The sequence below is a fragment of the Oikopleura dioica genome, chromosome PAR (assembly GCF_907165135.1).
Source record: "Oikopleura dioica chromosome PAR, OKI2018_I68_1.0, whole genome shotgun sequence".
Taxonomy (NCBI): domain Eukaryota; kingdom Metazoa; phylum Chordata; class Appendicularia; order Copelata; family Oikopleuridae; genus Oikopleura; species Oikopleura dioica.
In genome coordinates this window covers 9,371,957-9,382,377 of record NC_137293.1, presented here as the reverse complement: position 1 = coordinate 9,382,377, position 10,421 = coordinate 9,371,957, and the positions used below count along the sequence as shown (strand labels likewise).

Below are 10,421 nucleotides of genomic sequence, written 5' to 3'. Positions count from 1 at the left end.
ATATTGTTATATTAAATATGAACTGTATTTTCCATGTATATTATATTGTATAGAAGTTGAAGCAGAAATACATACAGAGAGAATAATTGAATAAGTTGAAGTGTTTGGTTGAAGAAGTTAAGTGAACTGGAACTACTGGTAGGAGAAGATGAAAGAGAGCGATGGTGTTTTGAATGGATTGTTTCAGGATGGATTTTTTGTATACTTTGATAGTTTTTTTAGAGCGAAGTTTGTTTTTATCTGTTTAGTACAGTAACGATAAGTTGCAGCGGCGGTCAGTTGATTATTTTTAGAAGAGAAAAAAAAGCCACCACGTTGAACGAAATCGAAAAAAGTGACAGTAATTGTAACAGTAGACAGGGTAGTTTAAAGTTGCACCAAAAGCCCAGCACCGGAAATATTATCCCCGCCACCTGCAGTTTGCTTGACATTGCGGCAGACAAGGACTGGCGCCACGCAGATTTTGAACGCGTCGCCTGCGATTGTCTGAAACGAGCGTTTTGACGTCAACGGGTTAATTATTTCAGTCTCACCTCTTCCCAACAGGAGACAGGCTTCTCGGGATTCAGATGGATTCGGCCATCCGCCAGGCCAAGAATTGATTTACTAAAGCTTTCGTCCATCTTTCTAGGGTTTACTTTTTGCGTGATAAAAGCCGCTTGCGGCTTTCTAAGAGAATTTTAAAACTTGCTGAATGTCGCTCTTTGATTATCCTTATTTATTCTCTAATAGAAGCCGCGCGCGGCTTTTAACATATTCCGATGATTCAGTAACCCTTCACAAAACATCCGCGTATTTCAAATCGACATCGTCTGTCTGGCAGACATGTCTATGCGCCGTCAAGGAGGAGATCGCCGTCGCGGTCATGGTCTTCCTCCAGCCTGCGCTCTTCCGGACCGCGATGGCTTGAAACGCGATATTGTGGACGTGTAAGCGTGATAATAGCCGAGGATAATTTTGAGCTTTCGTGAGCTTGTAGATCTCGCGCATCTGATCAAGGACCGAGGCGATTCTGAATTTAGTGGAAAGAATGACAACGGAGAATTTCAACGAGTTTCTTAGTTTCCGCTACTTTTTCCTTTGCCATTTTTTCTATTTTTAAATGGGACGTCATCATCCGTGGGCTGGTCACTTCCTTTTGAGAAACTTAAAGTCATACCCACGCAAAACTTGTGAAGCTTTATCTTTAATTGTATCTTTAATAGATCCAGAGACACTTACCCCTTTAATTATAGGATTAATAACATTCTTCTGATTTAATTCAAAGTATAAAAATCCATACTTTCTTCCCAGCAGCTTGTTTTAATCCGCTAATAAGCTATTAATCTGTCCTCTATGTCTCCCAGTTTCGGATTGGGAATATTTAAATTGGCAATTTGAAAGATAAATTACCTTGGGTAAGCATCAGAGACGGAAATAGCTTTGCCAGTCTTCATCAAACTGAGCAGATTTGGCAATTCCTGCTCGTTCATGCCGATCGAGTCCGAAAATGGAATCACGCTTTCTTTGATGTTCTGAAGAATTTCCTCGTCGACGAATGATGCGAGCTCGAAATGGATCCTGGTCCTCTCGTCCACTTTCGAAAGAAGCTCTTTGATCGACGAAAAGTGCTCTTCGCGTTTCCTTTCTGGATATTCGTAGCCCTCTAAACGGGAGAATCAAGACAAGATCAAAAGGAGAAGCGGAAATTGACGCCAGAAATTAGTTTTACTTTTGGATAAACGAGTTTAATGGTTGCACCAAATCATTATTATGAAAAAGAGTTCTTCTTCTAGTCATTTAATTTAGAAGAATGGATTCTAGTTAGATACGCAGTTAAAAAAGATTTAAAGAAATCTTTATTGAGAATTTCTGCAGCAACAATTAAGAAGTCTATATTTATCAAAACTTATGTCAAAAATCAAAATTTATAACTGTGGAAAGCGTTCTTACATAACGCACACATGGCATATAATATACTGTGCGAGACTCATATTTTCCTAAGATTCTATTTGATAAAGATACGATCTCGAAAGAAGAATCTTTTTCAATAAAAACTCAAGGAGGGAATCCTCCTTTCAAATTGAGAGCCTCTCAATTTACGTATTTTGTTTCGCTGATTTATTCGGAAATCGAACATTATTACGTACCCATCATCTGCAGGCCTCCTATAACGAGCCCTTCTGGTGGAGAATTTCTCTCATCCAGTGCTTTCCTGAAGCTTTGAAGTCCTGCCAGGACAGGATTGTACCTAAAAACACATGGTGAGGAATCTAGGTCAGAAATAAATAAACAATCGATGATTATTTTAAGAATTTAGTGGAAAAATACTGAGATCCTACAATTGCTTCAGTGGATAATGAATATATTCATCAAGCCGTCTGATTGGCCATCCTCAAAATATCTTATCGATTTCGACCAATAAAAAACCATTACTTGATAGATATAATCGCTATCGAAGGAAGCTTCTGTTGCATAATGCAGCTTGCATTTTGAATCATGGCTAAATGTCGTTAGAAAATGTTACCTATCAGAATGAACGATGAACCGATTCGCACGGCTAGCGGAAGATTCTTCAAACTTCTCATCCTTGTCATATTCTAAGATCAAGTGAATGTCGCTCGAGTCCACAAAGGGGCCTAATAAAAAGTTAACGATCGAGAATATCTTCCAGAAAGTTCTTGAATCTACGCATTTTAATACAAGTTTAAAAGAATAATTATGCCAAATCAATCCATAAAAATTATATCATCAACGCAATACCTAGCCGTTCGAACGGATAGTATTGTATTGAGGATTGTGGGAAGTATTCAAAATCGACTTCCGGTAATTGAAGCGATTTTATGCTTATGAAAAACAATACTTCCGATTGAGCTAAACATTGATCTGATAATTGACTTTCTGTCCGGATCCAGCCACGACCGGAAAACCGCTCAATTTTACAAAATAAAAAATGATTTCCCAATCTCCTGGGAACTCAAATTTAATCATTTATGTATTGCAAATATAGCTGAAATTTGAAGAAGTTTTTATTAATAAGTTCTTATTCTTTAGAAAAAATATCTTTTTACATTGAGGATTACTATGTCGAAACAATAAAATATCAATATATTTTCAAAAAATATAATTTGTTAACAAAAGCAACCCTGGTTCCCGTTTTACCTGACGGAACGACCCTTGAATCGATTGGTAGGTCAGCTGCATTCTGCGCACCTAAAACGACGTTTCCGCCGTTTTTCGCGATTCGTTGAGCGATGACAGGCGCATTTCCGCCTAAAACGATAATTATCGGCGCCGCAAAATCTGCGAGGTTGATAAGGTAGAAACAGAAGCCCCCGCTTTGTTACTGTCGGCGTCCAGCTGAGCAGGGAGCAGCGCCACCGGGAGTGGAGCGCTGCTCGCGCCGCATAAAATCAACCTCGATCCAAATTTTCCAAAATAAAAAGTCGATAAAAATTAGCGTCGAAAAATAAAAGGATGGAGTTGAATTCTAGCACCATGAGCAGTCCAAAAATCGTAAAGGTCCCACTCAGCGAGGAAGAAAAACTCAGAAAGAAGAAAATCACGAGGGCAATCCGAAGAGTGATAACTGGTGATAACAAGAGCCCCCTACCGCCGAGGAAGAAATACGAACTGGGAATGGAAGGAGAAAACGCGAAAAATTCATCGAATTTCTCGGCGAGAAAGAATTTAAAAGGTTTGACGCTTTCTATCGCGGAGAATTAGAAGGTTCAACAGTTCCAGTTTTTGTAAATACGATTTTTTGAAGCCAGAAGGCTTCGTATGCTTTTGTATCTTAGAAGTAATCGTTACCTAACGCAATTTTGACATCATCTGACTGCTTCGCCGTTTCTGTTAGTTTATCGAAAAGTTCCCTGTCTGATACGTATCTTTCTGCTGCTGCGCCTTTCTTGAAATAAAACATGAATTCTTCCATAAGATCTGATTGTTTTCTGTTTTATCGCGATCGAAAAACCACCCAACTGTAAATCTAAGTCATTCACTTCAGAGAATTCTGATTCTATATCTAAGTTACAGTCAATAGAGTCATTTTTGAACCGCGTTCCTGAGAACACCATGTTCTTTTTCCACATTTGGTTCCGCGAAGCCAAGCTTTTTGAACAACGGAATCGCTTTCGCGAAAACGTCAACGCAGCTTCCGAATCCAACAAAAACCGACGGAGCTGGAGATCGAAGCGTAAAACTTCTCTCAATCGCTTCAAGTCCTTTTAGAATATTCTCCTGTCGCACTGCATCGTCATTCGTTACTCTTGTTCCAAGATAGAGCTGAATTCCAACGGCGATGGAGAGGACAACAATCGCCCCAAGAGAGAATTTCTTGAAAGACTTTCCAAGAAAGGAAGAGTCTTTTCTTGTTGAGTGAGTCGATTTCGATTCTCCCATTTGACTAAAATTCTGAAAAAAAGGGTTGACTTGTTACTTGGATAATTGAACTTTCTATCTGTTAAGTGTGAACTTAAAATTAATCTACCATCAGTAACAGTACAGTTAAATGTCGCAAATGAAGAAAATGACAACAACAAGGACTACGCAAAAATATTTGTTCCACGAGTGCAGAGTTCAATGAACGAGCCCTGCGCACTTTTTTCTAATCGCTTCAGCTCGTTTAGCGTAGGAAGTAGCTCGCGGTAGTGCCCAGTCAGGATGTTGTTGGAGCCCTCGATGTTCTTCCTTCCATAAACGACTTTTCCGTCGAACTCGTTCACTGGAACTAACATCGTTTTTGGGTCAATGTGTTCAATCGTGTCTTAATTCAAACATCCAACTCTGCAAAAACCAGTGCACTCCCATAATATTATTTTTACCTTTCAAATGATCTTCTACTTCGCCCAAAAGTGCCATCTCGTTGTACCAAATCGTACATCCACCGTGTTTGATGTCGTTTGTGTTGAAGCAGCCGTTTCCCCGGGTCCTACAATTGGAGTGATACCAAACCTTCTCTCTTTGTTTGGCCACGAGGGAGATTGCTAGGCCCATACAATCGGCGCGGCCAACGCGGCCGATACGGTGGAGGGAGGTATCGGAAGGTGAGTCGGCCACCCAGACCCGATTTTTAAAAATGATAACAGCTGCATGAGCAGCTCGGAGCTTCAAAGACCAACAATGCCAAATGCTACCTGCTGAGTGATATAGATCTGCATCGGCCAAAGAGAACACTGACTCGAATTTGGAAATTTGATGATATATTTCAACATTTGAAATATGATATATACATTTATACATTCAAAGATCGCAATATTTTGAAGGAAATTCGATGAGATCTGTTTCCAAGTCAGCAAATTGAGAGCAGATTTTGAGAATATTGCTAAATTATTTAAAATATTTAAATGATTTCTCAAAACAAAAACCTTTCTAGCCAATCGTCTTCCTGTTCCAAAATCAAATCTAACAATCTTCGAAGACAATAGTGTCTTTTTGCAACTTTCTTCTTTCGCCGACGTAACTGATTGTTGCAGACTCGATTCAGGTTTTTGACTTTGAATTGCCAAATTGTCTCAACACATCTTCGAAGGGAATTACGGCCTCTCACATTTTTGTCGTGCAACGATGAGTGATAGGCCTTAGATTTTATAAAATAATAATTGCTTCAAAACTCACTTCACACATATTGTTGGTTAGGCAATAATCACCAACCATAATGCGCTCAAAATGATTCCACTTCGATTGACTCTCCCAGTATTGTTCCTAATAAAATTTAAATTAATGAATTAAAAATATCTAATTACATCAAGATAATCGCAAAAAAGCAAAAGACTTTTTCGCGTTACCCCCTCTTGTTGTTCACAAAAGGTTCTAAGCTCATCAAAAGCACATTTTAGCAAATGGCGCGGAATGAATGGAAGACCTTTACAGATATCCCAAGCTTTTTTTACAGTAGAATTCTTACAAAGTTTTGACCTAGTCAAACATTTCAGCTTACGCTGCCATGCTTGCAAGCAATGAAAATGACACCAAGTACACTCACTTTGGAAAACATCATAAAAGCTTTTAAAGATATTGACTTCCATATCGGCAATTACTTTAGGGATTTTTAACTCATAACCAAAACGAGAGAAGAAGGTATTTTTCAGATAAGTCAAAAACTCAACGTAACATTCATAGGATTTGTCTACCATCAGACAGGAAATCAGTGGAACAGATAAATATTTTGTCTGATCATCAGGATCTTGACAAAACTCACAAATAGTCAGGAGTTGATAATATTTCAAAGATCGACAAATTTTGAAGGTTGCATCGCAGCCGAGGGGCATTACTGAACTTTGACCATTTAACATTCTAGTGCCAATATCTAAGCGCTCAAGATCTCGCTCTAGATAAAATACAGTTATGGATGGAGACTGATATTGAAGATATGGCTCTTGAATATCGCTTTGATTTAAAAATGAAGATAAATCCTCGGGAAACATTGGTATTGTACGATAAGCGAATGGAATTTCATTGCAATTCACTTTTCGCTGCGAAAGTTTTTTTTGAATACTCCAACTCTCCCGGGTAAGATCAATAACTCCGCGTAAACGCTGAGAAGAAATTTTAGAAATTTCAGAACTAAAATAAGTCAGATCAGTTTGATCCTTCGAATAGTACAGAGATTGTTTGGTATTTTCAGCTCGGAAAATATTTTTCAATGATTGGTATGGACTTTTTGGACAATGATCAGAATGTTTAGTTTTAATTTTTACAAATTGATAATTATTTACATTGGCGAAGTCGGGATGAGAATAGTTAAATTTATAGCGTTTTTTAGGGCGAGGTTTTTTACCACCACAATCTTGAGTGAATTCAATCAGTAGATCATTATTTAAACATTTGAAAACATAGCTTGCTTTACAAGATTTATGTACACACGATAGAACGAAAGAGGTTCTATATATTTTGTTTTGAGAAGAATACATATTATAATTAGTATTTTTTCCTTGCCAAAGCCAAAAATTTGCGCTATGAGCTCGTTGCCCTGATGTGATACTATACAAGACCGGAGGAGAAGAAGAACATCGACTGTAAGTGGCAGCAACTGCAGTTTTTATCTCTTGGTACGACGGATTAGAGAAAGGAGGCTCCATTGAAAACAGATTTTTATTTGCGAATGCGGCCCTTTTGCCCTGCACAGTACCGATTTCCTATGCTGATTACAGTCACTTGCTCCCCTGGGCGATGATTGATAAGCCGCGTTGTGCTGAGAGAACGCTCCAGCTGTTATCATTTTTAAAAATCTGGTCTGGGTGGCCGACTCACCTTCCAATCCCCCGGTGGAGGTAATTCGCTTTGTCGTCAGGCATTGTTACGTTGATTACATAAGGCACGCCCTACAAAAATGATGTGAACTTTTTGAACCAGAATTTAAACTAGCTGTTTATAAACCACATCGAGAATCATTCAAATCTCTCAGAACGCTTTCAGGCATCCAGCGATCTCCATAGATTCCCCTTGATGTACTCGATATTTTATATGAAAAATTTTACCTTGACGTCGATTCCTCGAGCAGCAACATCCGTGCAAATAAGAAACCTAACTTCATCTCTCTTGAATCGCTCAAGATTCGCCTTTCTTTCATTGGGTTTTCTATCTGAATGAAGGCAGACGCAGGAGAAATCAGAGTTTCCCTTGGAATAGGGCCCGCCGCCGTAATTATTGATGAAGAGTCGCTCCAAATTGTCGCAATCCAATTTTGTTCGGCAGAAAATTATCGCTTTCTCCATTTTATGCGCCTTGAAAGAGAATTTGAAACTATTTTCTGCTGCAAGAAACTCTTACTTTGATAATTCTAACGACGTACTCGCCCTTGAGCTTTTTAATCCCTTCTGAAACGCTTTCGTCAGAGCAGTTTTGGCCGGCATTCGAGACTTGGTCGGATTGATGCACCCTGTCTGTGATAATTCCCTAAAGAAGAAAAGTAGATCATCGGCTAATCGCGTGCTCAAGAACTAAACCTTTTTGTTTCGATACAAATCAAACCAGGAGCGATCTTCTGTCGGATCAACTAATGCCACACAGTGATGTACTGTATCCGGCACAGAATCTGAATGAAAATGTTAGTTATAAGCAGAATTTTTCTAAATGAACTTACCTTCGCCTTTCAAATCTACCCAAGTCGGGAAGCTCATCAATTTCTGCGCCAGTTTCTTTACATTGAAATTGTGCAGCGTTGCTGAGCAGACAACCATCTGCAAACGACGACCTTCGGGCGAGATGTGAGGACATTTTCGATGGATATTTTCGATGAGTCGCTGTTGATTCTGCGCGAGAAGCGCGTCGCACTCGTCCACGATCAAGAACCTGACGTTGTCCAGTTTCAATACGCCTGAATTAATAAAGTCTTCCAATCGACCGGGCGTTCCAACCACGATGTCGACGCCTTCTTCAACGATTTGCTTTTGGTATCTCGAGTCGCCGCCTCCGACGAGGCAGACTGAATTTACAGACGGAGAGGGAAGATACTGAGAGAAGTCTTCAATGCATTGTTCAGTCTGCTGGGCGAGCTCACGGGAAGGTTCAAGAATGATCGCCATAGGAAGGCCCTTTGTATTACCAGTTTTGACGGAAGGTCCTGCTCCAGCAGCGAATCTAACTGAAGCATCCATCTTCCCATACGCAGTGAAATTCCCCCCTGGAGGGTGCTTGAAAGGGCCATCGTAATTGACTGCCACTTCTGCGTTTTTCAAGCAGCAAATGGCATAAAGCGGCTCTTTATTCATCGAATTCGGGATTTGAAAAGCGACGCCAAGGTCTCGTCCATTTTTAAAATACTTGATTTCGTTCCTCTGTCGATCTATCAAGCAACCGATAATGTCTCCTTGTCCGAAGGGCTCCCCATAACTGTCAAATTGTCGGCGATTGGATTTCTTTCCAGTACCGCCGAAGCCAAAACCTTCAGGGCACGTTCCCAGGTTCAAGTCGCATGTGATCGTCCCAAAGCCGAATCTCGACAATCCCTCGTCGGTGCATGTCACTTCGTAAAAAGCAACAGCGTTTTCTTTAGTCGCCCAAGTCGATCGGCAACCGCCCCACAGTCGGAAATCACGGCACTGCATTTGCAATCCGTCGGGCGAAACGGCCACGATATCCGATCGCTCTTCCATGCTCAATTTGCAGGACACTGACCCCGCAGGCTTGGAGCGTTTTATTTGTGGCTTGCCAGACTCTTGCTTTGTCTCGTTCACGATTTGAATGACTGGGAGACAGAACGCTCCAGTCTTGCCAGATCCTGTTTCGGCCGCCATGAGAACATCTCCTCCTCCAAGAATCAATGGAACAGCTTCTGCTTGAATATCCGTAGGAAGGGCCCATCCAATCTTGTAGAGGCCTTGCACGATCTCATCACAAACGCCAAGTTCGGCAAAAGCCGAAGACATTCTCTAAAAAACACCATCAAAAAATTGAAAAAAGTTCAGTGAATAACACATGAAAGGAATTTTGAGCGAGACAAAAGAGCACTTGAAAGTTGATGAAACGCGTTCTTTGTTGTAAATAACTATAAATTTTATATCTGGCGAAACCGCGGGAAATCAACAGTCATAAATGTTTGTGGAGAAGCCACAATTTAATGCATAATTGAATCAGGTGAGTTATGACAATCTCGCCAGATGGCGCGCAGCTCTGGCGGTTATTTTTTCGCCGCGGCTACCTAAACGGATTAGAAAAGGACGAGCTTTCACTTTCTCTTGTTCTTTTGATTCCTGACTCGTCCTAAGAAATTATTGAAGAGAAGAGTTCTTCCGAGCTTAATTCGAAGAAAAAGGTTCAGGAAGGCATTTGATTAATTTATCAAAGAACAATCATTTCATATTTACAGTAAGAAATCGGGACATTGGGCAACACATCAATTAAGGGACGCAGTAGACTTATAAAACTATTAAAAGACCTTCTCTGTGGCAAAAATAGATATTGGCATCGCCAATATATTAGCATATTGATCAGATGTTAAAGATATGTTTTTATGTTGTTTTATATCTCGACTTCTCAAAATTAACAAATACTGTTGAACCAACTAAAGGGCTCAAAAACAGCAATTGAATTATCTTTGGATGGACGCACGATCATAATGGATGCAGTAAGTAGTCTACTAAGATCCTTGAGAGTATCCCACTCGGACATTAAAATTAATTTCTAAATCGGATCATCCATTTTTCTGCTGCTGTTGTGAACGCATTCCATCAGCGAGGCATATTCCGCCTCGCATGGAAGGCAACAGCGGCAGGAATATTTTTAAAGACTTTTTTCAGATACAGGACGATTCCAGTATAAGCGAGGAAGATTTACCTATAAAGGTGAGTTCGAATTTTTTAGCGGAGGAAATAATTTTAATTTTTGTAATTATATTTTAACAAATCGAAATTCCGAAAAAAAACGACTTGGACAAATCATAGTACTTTCAATTTTGTCAAGGAAAGGGCTTCCTAACTAATGCAATAAGAGCACAGTTT

General features: G+C 39.9%; 2 protein-coding genes across 3 annotated transcripts; both read right to left on the bottom strand.

Annotated features, from left to right (window-relative positions):
- Nucleotides 1-19: 19 nt before the first annotated feature.
- Nucleotides 20-4,417, bottom strand: LOC145705419 (ADP-dependent glucokinase-like). The gene is made up of 9 exons (XM_081782891.1): nt 4,049-4,417; nt 3,793-3,935; nt 3,142-3,252; nt 2,507-2,618; nt 2,130-2,230; nt 1,393-1,645; nt 782-1,012; nt 534-624; nt 20-486 (listed from the first exon to the last, which is right to left on the bottom strand). Exons 1-9 carry the CDS (start codon nt 4,381-4,383, stop codon nt 367-369), a joined length of 1,497 nt encoding a protein of 498 aa, XP_081639017.1. The 5' UTR covers nt 4,384-4,417; the 3' UTR covers nt 20-366.
- Nucleotides 4,418-4,420: 3 nt separating this feature from the next.
- On the bottom strand, nt 4,421-9,357 carry LOC145705414 (ATP-dependent RNA helicase DDX1-like). Of its 2 annotated transcripts, none has more exons than XM_081782882.1 (7): nt 8,066-9,357; nt 7,929-8,017; nt 7,753-7,878; nt 7,461-7,706; nt 7,249-7,304; nt 4,806-5,005; nt 4,421-4,747 (listed from the first exon to the last, which is right to left on the bottom strand). In XM_081782882.1, the coding sequence occupies exons 1-7, from the start codon at nt 9,348-9,350 to the stop codon at nt 4,527-4,529; spliced, it is 2,223 nt and encodes a 740-aa protein (XP_081639008.1). In that variant the 5' UTR covers nt 9,351-9,357; the 3' UTR covers nt 4,421-4,526. The 2 variants fall into 2 exon arrangements, with proteins under 2 accessions (XP_081639008.1, XP_081639007.1); XM_081782881.1 differs by having other exon boundaries at nt 4,806-5,014; nt 7,255-7,304.
- Between the last annotated feature and the right edge of the window lie 1,064 nt (nt 9,358-10,421).

Excerpts from the sequence above, each read along its gene's own strand:
- LOC145705419 (XM_081782891.1), bottom strand. The coding sequence starts at position 4,383 with ATGGGAGAATCGAAATCGACTCACTCAACAAGAAAAGACTCTTCCTTT. Across the intron at positions 2,619-3,141 it reads TTCAAGGGTCGTTCCGTCAG|GCCCCTTTGTGGACTCGAGC; the intron begins GTAAAACGGGAA and ends ACTTTTTATTAG. Across the intron at positions 2,231-2,506 it reads TTCATCGTTCATTCTGATAG|GTACAATCCTGTCCTGGCAG; the intron begins GTAACATTTTCT and ends ATGTGTTTTTAG.
- LOC145705414 (XM_081782881.1), bottom strand. The coding sequence starts at position 9,350 with ATGTCTTCGGCTTTTGCCGAACTTGGCGTTTGTGATGAGATCGTGCAA. Across the intron at positions 7,879-7,928 it reads ATTTGTATCGAAACAAAAAG|GGAATTATCACAGACAGGGT; the intron begins GTTTAGTTCTTG and ends TTTCTTCTTTAG. Across the intron at positions 7,707-7,752 it reads ACGTCGTTAGAATTATCAAA|GCGCATAAAATGGAGAAAGC; the intron begins GTAAGAGTTTCT and ends TTCTCTTTCAAG.